Source organism: Numida meleagris, chromosome 1, assembly GCF_002078875.1.
Source record: "Numida meleagris isolate 19003 breed g44 Domestic line chromosome 1, NumMel1.0, whole genome shotgun sequence".
In the NCBI taxonomy this organism is placed as follows: Eukaryota; Metazoa; Chordata; class Aves; order Galliformes; family Numididae; genus Numida; species Numida meleagris.
Window position 1 is genome coordinate 85,388,123 of NC_034409.1, and position 13,417 is coordinate 85,401,539.

Here is a 13,417-nt window from a genome sequence, read left to right on the forward strand (position 1 = left end):
CTCTAGACAGTGGATCTACAGTAATTTATCTCAGCTAAAGGTGACTTTTATTAGTCCAATATAAAAGCAGAAATTGGAGTATTTCCTTTCCACAGAATTGTGGATACAGAAGAATGAAGGAAGTGATGGGACGGAGTGGGATAAAAATAGCTTAATAATACAGAAAGATTTATTTTCTCTTACTTGACTTAGGAGTTTAACCTCCATTACATTTATATGATCTTAAGTACGGAAGTTTATGTTACCTTTGCAAATGAAACAAATAGAAGAGGAGACGGGTCACTGCTTTTATCATTCCTACAAGTAGCAACGCAATCCTTACTTGCCCTGGTTTCTGTCAGGCAGGCTCAGTCAAGCAGATGTTTGATTACAGTTCTAGACCATGTTCGTAGCACCTTTCAGTTTCATCAGTGTTACTTTACTGCCATTTTGCTCAAAAGGTGCAAAATACCACAAATATAATTCTAGTTACTAATCACACCACATGACTAACAACTAATATTTTCTTTTCATCCAGCTCTTCAAATCAATGTAAGTTTTTTGAAAGGGCAGCGTTAGAATATCTGGCAGTCTGCTAGTGCACTAATCCTCTGGCGTCACTACATACATAGAGATCTACATCATTAAAGGGAGAGAGAGAGACAGAGCTTTTGAATATCGCATGTGAAAAACAGTCTGGAAACTTCTGTCTGCTGAGCACACAGGTTAAGAGACAGCATCAAGAGGAGAGAGATTTAATTTTCCATAGGCATCAGATTGTTGTCCTAAAGACAGTGTAATGTTACAATAAAAGTTTGACTGAAACTAAAAGGCATTGTAAAGAACAATTTATTCTAGTCCACATTACTTCAGAAAATGTGACAGATCTTCCTGCATACGTAGTTTATGCTACTGTGTATTAACCAGTCACATTTGCCCCATAGAGTAAAACCGTACCTTTTTCATGCCAATATCTCTTGACTTGCTCCTCAGCTTGTTAACTTGAGATTCAGCTATTTCAGCCCTTTCTTCGGCATCATCCAGATCATGTTGCTGTTTTCTGTACTTCGAAAGGTACAGATTGGCTTGTGCTTCCTGGTGAGAGAAAACAGCAGAGCTGATTTCCTCCAGTTCATAAGAAACAAAGCTTTCCATTTCAAGTGTCACAAAAGGTCTTGGCATGGCTAAGTAACAGCCCTATGGGACCCACTTGACTCTTGAAGGGCCCAGGGCTGGTGTTGTTTTTTTTTGTGGTTAGGGTTTTTTTGTTTTTTTTTTTTCCACAAAGAAAGGATTTGATGTTGCCAGCAGCAATCTTCATTTTAAGTGAACTGGGAGGCTCTCAATATACCTCCTGAGGGAGTACCAGGAAAGAAGAAGTCTTTCCTGTTCCTCCCTTCCCTCTGCATCCTGCAAATTACTCTCCAATCCTGAGATAAAATGGAATAATTTCTTTTAAAGTAATCAGCGCAAATGCTATATGTTTTATATATAAATACGTTTGTAAGTCCAGCCTTCATATAAACACAAATAGTAATAGGATAACACATTTCTCAGAGGAAAGAAAGGCCTAAATAGTCACTTACAGCCTCCTCTGCTTGGTGTTTGTAGCTCTTCACTTTTAGTTGTAGCTTATCTATCAGATCCTGCATTCGGGCCAGATTCTTCTTATCTTCTTCTGACTGTACCAAAACACCAATAATTGGGTTAATAGTGTAAAAAGGCCAAAAACATCTCCCACACTGCAGTCATTACGGGTGGCACGTATATTATTTTGCAAACGTGTAGTTTAAAATATAAACAAGTCATATTGTGGTCAACCTGCGCCTAGATTCTGTTGGCTGATTGAAGACGTGTGAGATCTTGGAGGCTGAGGACTGAAGCAGAGTAGCCTCCCTGTTTATGTATTTATATCATGTATACCTATACATGCACAGACACAGATAATTATTCTTCCCATCCATAAAGCTTCCTGCAGTCAGAAAGCTCTGGGTAATGCCCTCCTTTATTCTTCACTGGGACCTACTGGCTATGCAGTCCATGGTTACCTGATAAGTCAGCTCCTTTATGCGCCTCTCAAACTTGCGGGCTCCCTTTTGGGCATCTGAGTTGCGGCGGAGTTCATTCTCAAGTTCATTCTCCAGCTCACGAACCTGCAAAAAAGAAAAACCTCTTGCCCTTATGCCACATATATAAAGCAGCATGTAATTTAGTTCACAGTTCCAGAAGTGCTCATTTTCTCTCCATCTTAATAGAGCTGAATTTCAAAAATGGATCAAATTGTAGCCTTTCTATTCTACTTTTTCATAGATATATTTAAGCTGAACGGGCAGTCAAAGGTCCCACTCAGAACCATATGCTCTATAGACATTTTGGCGAGAGCAAAAAATGTTTCAGTGAAGCAAACAGAAGATTTTCCTGGTTTTAGATGTTGTGCCATTCCTTTTTAAAATTTGTCATTATTTTTTTAATCAAGAACTTGGCCAACGACTGTGCTACAACACTTCATTGTAACTGGATGATAAAAGGGAAATGTGTGTCCAAGAACTGTTCACCTGCATTCTGTGAAACAGAGGAAAGCATTCACAGCATCTGTTGTTGGCCTCTACGAACTTACCAGGCAGCTCCAGGCCACCTACCCAGCCCCAGTTCCATAAGATGTGATAGCAAACTGTAGTTTGATTGCAGACTTACCCTGGATTCCAGTTTCTGGATCTGTTTCTTGCCACCTTTGAGGGCTATTTGTTCTGCTTCATCCAGTCGTTTCTGCAGATCTTTAATGGTTTGCTCCATGTTCTTCTTCATTCTCTCCAAGTGAGCACTAGTATCTTGCTCCTTTTTAAGCTCCTCAGCCATCATTGCTGCCTGAAAAAACAACCAAACTTTACAGCACCTCTATTATGCCACTGAATTGTGCCTCAGTAAAAACTTGATGGAAGATCTGTCTTGAATCTTCCACTACTTGGATCATTCACTATACCAGAGTTCCAGAGAATATTTTGTGTCTGCGTGTATCCCCTGGGCAGAGAGAGTACATTTTTTCCCCTCCCTATTCTAATGCTGTGATTTAAGGTGAGTTTCGTTGTTGTTGTTTGTTTGCTTTACTTGTTGTTTGTCTGGATTTGGAATTGTTGCTATGTGTGTAAATGGCCTCATTTACAATACCTGTAATCTGTACAACTCACTATAGACATTTATAGAGCTTATTAAAAAATCTAATATTGGAGTTAGGAGCTCTTGAGAGGTAGTAGATTAAAACAACTGGAAGACAAATTTCCCTGAACAGCCATAGATGAGAGCTGCCTGAGCATCTGTAACAGAACAGCAGTCTGCAGTGTGCTGCAATGGGAAGCTCAGTTTCAGCATCTTATGTCATCATCCTTGGCCATTCTGCAAGACTGGTAACAAGCGTGCCTATTAGCTCTTTTCTGATTTGACATGTTTCCCTGCTACCAAGAGCCATTTACAGATTTTTTATCCATCACTGAGCAGCCATTGGAAGACAGCAATTGCTACAGTGCAGGCTGGAGTTGAATCAAGGACAATCAGTGTCTTCTCTCTGGCAGGCAGTAATAGCACTGCCTGCTAAGAAGTGAAGATCATGGTACAAGAATAGCTTCATTCAGGCACTCCATGATGTAATATGTCAGCCAAACTCTGCATTTCTCCAGGACTGTGGGAAATTAGGGTACACTTTAATGATGGAAAGACATACAAGCGATGTCCTCCTGATAGGAAGAATGCACTCTGTCTTTTTGGGATCTTTGTCCTCATGTTTTCCTAATAGACACCTAGTTCCAGGGTACCTCATTTTGGACTCAGTAATTTTGTTTCTCATATCAGATCCTACATAGAACAATCAAGCAGTTAGTGCTAGATCAGTCTGAACTGGCTTAGCCTACAAAAGTATACAGTTTACCCAGCTGAAAGGTAATGTGACCTGAGACTTTGAGGATCAGTGGAATCTGCATTCTTGAAAAAATAAAGTAGATCAGGCAGAATTCTTCCCTCTCTTTTTATCTCTAGTCTGTTTAATTTGTATTTTCATCAGCTGCCTCCAGATTACTGTGGAGCACTTGGGATATATTAGGTTTGTAACATACTTAAGAAATGCTGTGTTGTGCTTGGACACTGTGGTGCTGAAACACTATGAGTAAGGAACCAGGCTACTTACATCTGTGATCGCTTTCTTGGCTTTTTCCTCTGCATTCCGGCACTCCTGGATTGCTTCCTCCACTTCATTCTGCATCTGGGAGATATCACCCTCCAGCTTCTTCTTCTGATTGATCAGGCTTGTGTTCTTTTATTACATTTTCCACAAAGGAAAAGTGGGAAGGGAGGAAAAGTGATTATCGGAGACCTAACTTCTTTAAATACCATAGCACACCAAGGTTTAATGACTTTTGCAACCCCCAGCAGGTATTTAGGGAGACTCAGCAGTGTGCTAAGGGCTTTTGCTATGTAGCTAGCTTCAGACCTAGGAAGTGTTAAGAGTACCCTCAAAGCTGTAAACATTCAGATTTTGATTCAGATAAAATAATAAGCTGAGACTGAAATAGAAGAATGGATAAGGCAGTTAAACTCAGAAAACTAATGATCCATAATCTGTTAGTTAATGAGGCGGTTAGAACAAAAGCCCTGTGTCATCAAAGCAGAAAAAGCTCCTTCTCCCTCTTGAGTATTGAATATTTGGTGAAGAGAAGCTTGGATTTTGCAGCAAAAATGCTGCTGAGTCAGGAGGTGTCCCCTCCTGACTCTTCAAGTCCAAAGGCCTCTCTTAACAAAGCCCTATGGTGTGGCCGAGCACATTTTGCATTAGCACCCAGTCTCTGCAGTTTACTTTGCTGAGTAATAGCAGCAAAAACACCGTATCTGCCTCTCCATCCCAGGCACAGCCATGTTAAAGCAGGAAGCTGGGGTTTTATTGCACCTGGAGAAGGAAAGGACTACAACTTCCTCTTGTCATCACCCACCCATATTTTTTGGGAACTGCTTAAAGCAGTTGGCTGAGTCAACAGTTCCAGCTACCCTGGCAGGAAGGAGGGAGCACACTGGCAGAGTGGCTTATTTCCTCTCCCTCATTTTCTAACCAGAAGGCATGCAGGGAATGTCTGTCTTGTGATGCCCATGGATGAATAGGGTCAGTGCTTCACAGATGAAGCTCAGCTTAACCCAGAAAAAGCCAACCTGAGTATGCAGCAGGTTCACGCGTTCGGTGGCTTCCAGCAGCTCGTGCTCAGCCAGCTTCCTTGCCCGTTCAGTCTGGTCCAGCAAAGCCCTCAGCTCATCCAGCTCCGACTGGAGAAGGTTGTTCCTCCTGTCAGAGACTGCCAGCTGCTCCTTCAAGTCTTCATTCAGGTGTCCCAAGTCATCCAGCTGCACCTGGAGCTCCTAGAACAAAGCAGCCAGGTTTTACCAGGCCAACTCAATTTTGAGCCCCTGTGTTTACATGAGGACCATAGATTGCAGAGATCGCCTGGGGCCCACCTTTAGAGGTTCAGTGTTTCTTTATTGGAGAAAGGCTTCCTCCAGACTGTTATCTCAAGAGCTTTTGTGGTATGTGGTACAAAAAAACCTGAGCTGAGGTCTATCAGAGCTGGCAGTTCTGACTGAGGCAGAACTGGCAGCATGGGTACAGGAGGGACAAGAGGCAGGCGGTGACTTAAAAGGTCTCTTAGCAGAGCTTTTTAAAACAAAAAAATTACCAATGTTGAAGCAAATGACAAAGCTAAACATAACGCACACACTCTCTGTACTCCAGCCAACTGATTTACTCTCCAATTTTAAAGGATTTGCAAGCTCTCAAGGAAATCATACGTTTTCAGTACCTCATGCTGTAGCTCTCTGCCTCTGTGGGAGGCTGTAGCCAGCAGGGTTTCATGCCTGGATCTCACCCACCTTGCTTACAATTCTTGGAAGAAATCTATTGCTCAATATTCTCTCATATCAAGTGTGATCCTAATGGCTTTACTGCATGTCCTTGAGAGTAGCTTCTCTCTTAATCACCATCACCATTGCTGTTTTGCTATGAAACCCAGCTCTCAGAGTACCTTGATTTGTGTCTGCAGGCCACGTGCTGACTTGGTTGCTTCTGCAGCATGTCTATTAGCATGGCTGAGCTGGATTTCCATCTCGTTGAGGTCTCCTTCCATCTTCTTCTTCAGCCGGATGGCCTCATTTCTGCTCCGGGCTTCAGAATCAAGGGTGGACTGCAGCGAATCTATGGTGCGTTGTTGGTTTCTCCTGATTTTGGAATAATGTAGATGGGAAATTAAGGGTGAGGGGAGTTGCTTTACTCTCTGGGAAGGGATGCAGAACTACATGAAACCATACTTCACCTTCAAGAGGTGTCTCATCTAGAAGCAGCACGACATTTCTGGGTGACATACATAGCATGGGTTTCTAGTGCCTCATTGCTGTGTACATATCTACTATGTTTCACACCCTCAGCTAACTCCTGATCTGTAAGCACCTGTAGCTTCCTTCTCCCATGTTTCCTTTGGCAATATTTCTGCAGGGAGCTTCCTCAAATATCTTATGAGCACAAGCAGGCACAGGCCTGAACCTAGCAAGAAGCACTTCAAGATTAACTGTCACTTGCCGTATTTACTGAATTATCTACTGGAATGCTTTACATGAAGGCATTAAGAAAGGAGATTAATCAAACTGATGGTTGGTAGCTACGTTCAAGCTTGTCACTCTAGGCGCTCTTTATATAGTAAGTGGCACTTGCAAGCTACAATTTAGTGCATCTTAAAGTAGATGCTGAAACTTGTATTTTGTATGCTGAATTATGGGAGTAGATCGGGAATAGAAATCTGTGTTACAGAAATTTAAGTTAGAAGAGGTTAAGCCCAGTGTAATTAACAGGCTGGTCCCCCTGTGAAAGGCAGCTTACTGTCAATTTAAGAGATGGCAAAACAAACAGAGACAAGTGCATAGTTTTCCTCTAACAGTCAGAACAGAGAGGCTTAAAATCAGCAGTTCCATGCTTTGAGTCCCAAGGTGAAAGTTTTGCTCTCCTGCAGCCAGAAAGTAACTCAACGCACAGAATATGACTCACTCGGTAAAAAAATTTAATCTCACCCTTGGCTGGGCTTTGCTGTTTGCATAGCATTTCTGGGAACTCATTAAGGCAACAAGGAAAACCTTGACCGTCTTATTGCTTGGGCAAGACAGAGAACTGTGCCCCAGATTCCCAAGGATAGCACAGCTGGCTGCTGGGCAGCCTAGCAGCAAAACACGCACAGTGTGGCTGAGGCAGAAGCACCGACTGGAATGGCTTGTCCTGTGGCCTCTGTAATCAGTGTAACTCTTCAGACTAGAGTTTGTGCTGGAGGAAACAGGGGAAAAGATTTCATCCTTCTGTCATCTAATTATTTTTCCTTTTTCCTGTTCACCCCTTTTTACCTGCAGGCTCCTCTCCTTTTATAGCCATGCTTTCTGTACCTCTCCGAATCTCACTGCTTACCCAAATTGTGCACGTGTAACTGCAAGCTCCTCATGTCCTCCTGCAATCAGTGTAGCTATGACTGCACAAATTAACCAGATGCAGAATTAAATATTGCCTTCAGGTAGCATCAATCTGAGCACCACTGCAATAGTACTGCTGATTTGTGATTCCCCTTGGGAGGGGCTCATTCTCGGGGATCAGGAGGAGGCGGCAAACTAGATCTGCTTGTCTTCTGCTGTAAACGTGCAGGCTTAGCAGCCATGGTCTTCTCTGTGATTGTCTGTGCCCATTGGTTTTCCTGCTTTGTGATGTGTCTAGTGGGTTTACATGTACACTGGTAGAGACCGGACTGACAGAAATATCTGAACTAAGAAAAGCTCATGTGGTAGAACTACCCTGTGGCAGAGGGCAATAACCAGAGCTGCCTTATACTGGTACTGCCAGTATCTGCTTTTGCTGGCATAACTAGCTGTGGTTTGTTTTGCTGGCTTGGGTCTTGAGAATATTTCTGATCCTTCGAGCAAAAGAAAAATAATGGCTTCTCTCTGCACAGTACCTTATATTTTCCATTTCTTCATCCTTTTCTGCCAGCTTCCTTTCAAAATCAGCTTTTAGCTGAGAAAGCTCAAGCTGAAAACGAAGGGTCTTGCTTTCTTCGTGCTCCAGAGCTCCCTGAAATAGAAAGCAACACAAGCTTGCAGTTGCTTTTTCTTTCTTTTCAAATCACAAGCTGATGAAGAAAGATGATCCTTTCATGCTTTTCTCACTGCTCCCAGTAGCACTGTTCCTCCAGTGCCCCTCTCCTCTCTAAGCAAGGGACATGAGCTGCTTACTTGGCAAAGCAATGCATTTATTCACCTTTGATGCAACCTGGCAGCTGGAAAATGGAGCAGAAAGCTCCTCATCGTACAAACTGTCAAAACAGTCCACAGCTCACCAAAGTACCAAGAGGTACTTCAAGCCTTGCCTACATGGTTTTGATACCAACATACGCATTCCCCTGCACTGCAATACAGACACCCTCAGGAAGTGCATGGGCTTCTACAGGAGAGGGAGGAACTGAAGCCAGATTGTTGTTGGGAGCTTGGAAGGGTCCATACACAGCTCATCAAGATCTCTCCAAATCAGGGAGTGTTGAAAACCTCCCACATACGCAATCTCATTATGCATTATGACTTTAAGGAAAGACATAGCTGACATTAGTTCTGTATGACAAACTACAAAACTATTGTGCCCTTTATTTCCAGTTAACATAAAGGAAACATCACAGAACAAGGGAGGTTTGTCCTTGTTCTGATGTTATCTGTCACTCACGGAGGTCAAGAACCGTACTGGTGGCAACCTGTAGTTAACTACCAGGACTTTGACTCCCAGGTCGTGCACAAACCAAGTTCAGGGCCACTCTGGCTCACTGCTGCTCTCATCACATGGAGAAGGAAAGTGGAATTGAACACCACATAGTCTGGAAGTGCTCTCTGAAAGGTAAAATTGCTGTGGCTTTGCTGTGTTTCCCTTAAGAGATGATAGAAACAGAATGGGGTTTCTGAAAGCAAAGCTGTTCAAAATCCTTGCTTATCTCTAGCCATTGTGCAGCAGCTACAGGTCACTCTTCATGCCACTTCATGCCAAGCAGCCACCCCGTGTTACTGGGAACAGCACACAGTAGCACCAGTGGCGATGGCCAGAAACCCAAATCACAAGGAAGGGAAAAAGTCTGCACTAAGACACTTCTATCACAATTAAAATAAGATACATCAGCGCTTTACTTTTGTTAGCTGCTAATTTCAGAGCTTTAGGAAACCATTTCACACAGTTCATGAAAGTAAAGCATGCCCCTCAGAACGGATGTATTCTTTCCTGTGAGAGAAGCCCAGTGACAGAGCATGTAATCGCCCTTCACATCTCAGAGCTGAGGCAGACATGCCATTTCCTCTGCTCTGATTGTGAGACCTGTTTGTTTGGCTGTGAAATTCCTGCAATCTGTAAAGCATCCTGTAACAGACAAAAGAAGTTGCACAACATTAAGGCATTAACGGATCCCTGTCACTGCATGATGCTCACTTCAGATGGCACTATGCAGAGAACAATTCAAATGAAAGACAGCCCTCCCCTACAGTCCCTTGCTGTGTGCTGTGTCGCTTCTAGCCAGCAACACCTACACCCCTTCCTAGCTCTGCAATGCACCAAGATCCCAGAAAAACCCTGGAAATAATCAGTCTCCAGTCAGTCTGTTCTGCGTGGTTGGTTTGTTTCTGTGAACTGTGATGGGCCATCCCTATTGGATACGTGCATACCTGTCACCATAAAAAGAAACGCAGTGATGTTAAGTGTCTTTACCAAACTCCTATGGGAGCAAAAGATTTTCTAGATGGCCTGTTTTCATCTTGTTTCCAAGCTTGGGACCAATTTATTTTTTTAAAGCAGGCTGCAGTATGTAGCGCAATATTTAAAACCTTGTGGGATTTAATGTCATCTGGAGGCTTGTTTTCTTATGCTCAGTGATAGGAAATGGTGAATTTGCTGATGGAAACTAGATACTAGAAATATCTGATAAAGTACTGTAAAACCACAATTCCCAACAATTCCTATTTCCTGAAAGACTGGAATGGTTTATGCTGGATTTTCGAAGGTGAGCAGAGGATTTTTGTGCTTCCTGGAAGAGAAGGGAAAAAAAAGAAGAAAAAAAAGAAAAAAGAAAGAAAACAACACCCCCTATGAGACACCTCCTTTGAAACAGCCTCCGTTTGGTGATCTTGGAGCTGAGACCTCCAAAAGTCACCAGTCTCTTTTGAAACCCATGGCTGGCTAGCAGGCTCAGGGGAGCTGGTTGGAGGGCAGTTCCACTTGCTATGAGCACATTTGCAGCATAGCTGGAAGGATCAAAAAGAAGGAAATTCATGATAAAAACATAATTTCTCAATCCTTTGAGTTCTCTTTCCTTACCTCTGCTTCTTCCAGAGCCAGCTGAACCTCTGACTTTTCTTGTTCAACCTGTTTCTTGATTTTTTCCATCTCATGGAAGTTCTTGTTTCCTTCACTGATCTGATTGGTCAGATCAGAAATTTCCTCTGAAACAAAAAAGAGGACGGAGGGATTTAGTGTCAATTTGAGTATTCCAAACATAATACAATTCTTAGAATGAGAATATAGGGCCCATGCCTCAGACTGCTACCTCAAGGGCTCATCTGTACACAAGACAGCTTGTATACATCTTTCTTGCACAGCAAATGCTTTTACCTGATGAACTTGAGGGCACGGACTTTTTCATAAAAGCTTTTTGATCACAGTTCAGTTTTCAACTGTGATCTGCAGGCTAGCAACACCGTGCCCTGCTTTGAGAGCTCTCTAGGCCTCATCTGTTGCATCTTTGCCACCTTTCTTGTACTTTCTCTGAGGCTGACTCCTCTGCAAGCAATAAGCTCACTTCCCCTGCCCCTCACACTGATGGCAGTAAGGAGGAAAAGGCAGTGGTTACAATTAGAAATTTGCTTTCAGTTATGTGAATTGCTCCACTGGTGTAACAAGTGAGGACTGTACTGCTAGTAAAAGGCTACACAGACATTTAAGGGTCTTCCTTCTCCTTTGCAACAAGAATTATTGTTTCAAACAAAACTGTAGGCAACGTCAGGTTACACAGATCTAGTCAGTCCTCTGGCAATACCGTTTTTGATGCTTAAAACTTTCATTGCCAGTGTCAGTGTCTCCAAACACATCTGAAAGCTCTTCTCAAGGATGAGAGAAATGCCATTCCCTACAGCTGTTCCCAGTGCTGTGTCTGTGGCACCAGCCACGGGGTCCTGAACGAAGCCTACCTTGGAGGTTCTTATTTTCCCGTTTCAGTGTCTCTAGATGGTCCAACGTTTCTTCATAGGCATTTTTCAGCTTGAAGAGCTCGGTGCTGAGGCTGCGGGCCTCCTTCTGGGAAGCCTCCAGCTCAGCCTGTGACTCTTCATACTTCTGCTTCCAGTCACTGATGATCTTATCAAAACCACGCTGCTTCTTGTCCAGGGAGGCAGCTGCTGAGTTGGCCTTTTCCAGATCAATCATCATATCTTCCAACTCATTCTGCAGCCTGTGCTTTGTCTTTTCCAGAGAAGAGCACTTGGCATTGGCAGCTTCAATTGCTTCCTCTGCTTCTTGCAGGCGAGCAGCAAGCTTTTTCCTGCCAGTTGGGAAGAGACAGCAAAATGACTGAGAGCAATGACTGCTATCTATCCAGAAAAGCTGTCACCAAAGCAGTATCTCAACAATTCGGCTTCCAAAGGGAAAACTGGGGGAAAAAGGGAGGAAAAATAAATTAAAAAATCAAGCCTCTAGAGAGAAGGGACTATCATAGGCAAAAAAAAAAAAAGGAAAAAAAAAAGCTTAAATTGTGAATGCTAACAAGTGGCAGATAATTTTGTGCATGTGTGTGAATGTTTGAAATTGAACTTTTTACTTCTGAAGAAGCCTGCCATGATTTGCTAGCTGTGACCACAATGGGCTGGTTGTGAATTTTGGTAAAACAGTCAAATGAAAGTGTCGTGTACTGAAATCTCCAGTTAAGAGACATAACTTCTGATGAGAAGGCTGATCATGTCTTGGGCTTTTGGTCATAGGCTATTTAGATTGGGAAGGCCAGGGCCTGGTACTCTCGGCAAGAAGAAGAGGTCCTGGAAAGGAAGGAGGGGCCCAAAGAGATCAGAGTGAAAATCCTAGATGGAGAAAATGTACTGGAAGCAAGGGGAGACCCTGCAGACTGGAGATGCTCAGAGGCAGATGCTACAGTCCTCTCAGCTGAGTGCCAGATGAAGCCCACGTAAGCCACTTACTTGGCATCTTCCAGCTCCTCAGTCCTCTGAATGGCATCAGTCTCATACTTTGTTCTCCATTGTGCCACTTCTGCATTTCCCTTGGAGAGAGCCCGCTGCAGTTCTGCCTTGGCTTCTTGCTCCTCCTCATACTGTTCTCGCAAGAGATCACAATCATGCCTGGCTGCTTGCAGGGCATGAGCCAGGGCATTTTTGGACTGTAGGGATAGAAAGGTCACAGCATTGCAGGGTTACCTACAGCAAAACCCAAACAAACATCCCCTAGAAATTCAAACAGAGGTTAAAGTCTATGTTTCTTTTTTCTTCTGGCCTTGTCAGTCCTGGTCAAGTGAGGTAAAAAGTCATCCCAACAGGTAACATGCTGGGTAAACTACCAAAACTGAAGATATTCTCATACCTTTGGAGAAACATCCAAATTTATAATATGCAAGGTCTGATATTTTGCATATACTATTAGGTCAGTTTTATTTAGCAATTATGGACATCATTTATTTTTCAAAACTCTTCTTCTTTGACTTGCTTCTGTCAGGGCAGGAATTTATATCTGTTCAGTTAGCAGGTAGTGTTCTCACTCCTATATCTCGTTTCAGTTTTTGTCCAGGATACAGATGAACGTGAGTAGTTTTTCCTATTTCCTTTCAATGAATGGGACACAGTCAAAGCATTACCTTGGTTTCCTCTTCTAGCTGTCTCCTAAGTTCTTCAATCTGCTGTGTAAATGATGTTTTTCCCCGGGACAGCTGACTTATCAGTGACTCCTTCTCTTCAAGCTGTCTTACAAATTCACCTGTCACAGGATTTAACCAAAAAAAGGGTAAGAAGAGGAAGTGACACGCTTGCAGCCAGAGCCAAAAATCAGAGTCCAACCTATCCAATTCTACTGAGAAAAAGAACAAACATGATTGCAGCTGACCTTTTGTGAAGCACTGTCCAAGCTTGTAACCATCAAGACACTTAACAAGGATAATATTCTTTTTATTTTTCCTTTTTCTTTTCTGATTACTCTTATTCGTACTGTCATTACTTTGATTCGTGAACTTCAGCCCATCTCATGAATCAGGCTAGACAGATGCTTACTTTCACAAGTAATTATGCAGTTATAGCTAGTTCTGTTTATACTTTTCCTCACTACTTTGCCTTTACGCAGATTTCTTTTCAGAGGGCTTCAAAGTAC

General features: G+C 42.8%; 1 protein-coding gene across 4 annotated transcripts in view; it reads right to left on the reverse strand.

Moving 5' to 3' along the window:
* The window catches only part of MYH15 (myosin heavy chain 15), a 58,276-nt gene continuing 45,735 nt past the window's right edge, over nucleotides 877-13,417 (reverse strand). For all 4 annotated transcript variants that reach the window (XM_021400703.1, XM_021400712.1, XM_021400721.1 and 1 more), the window contains 12 exons: nucleotides 12,912-13,030; nucleotides 12,244-12,440; nucleotides 11,245-11,594; nucleotides 10,376-10,500; nucleotides 7,989-8,104; nucleotides 6,030-6,222; nucleotides 5,167-5,370; nucleotides 4,154-4,279; nucleotides 2,674-2,844; nucleotides 2,028-2,132; nucleotides 1,566-1,661; nucleotides 877-1,074 (listed from right to left, as the gene is read on the reverse strand). In XM_021400703.1, coding sequence (XP_021256378.1) covers nucleotides 907-1,074; nucleotides 1,566-1,661; nucleotides 2,028-2,132; nucleotides 2,674-2,844; nucleotides 4,154-4,279; nucleotides 5,167-5,370; nucleotides 6,030-6,222; nucleotides 7,989-8,104; nucleotides 10,376-10,500; nucleotides 11,245-11,594; nucleotides 12,244-12,440; nucleotides 12,912-13,030 — 1,970 coding nt within the window. In that variant the 3' untranslated portion in view covers nucleotides 877-906. The remainder of the gene's footprint in view (nucleotides 1,075-1,565; nucleotides 1,662-2,027; nucleotides 2,133-2,673; nucleotides 2,845-4,153; nucleotides 4,280-5,166; nucleotides 5,371-6,029; nucleotides 6,223-7,988; nucleotides 8,105-10,375; nucleotides 10,501-11,244; nucleotides 11,595-12,243; nucleotides 12,441-12,911; nucleotides 13,031-13,417) is intronic.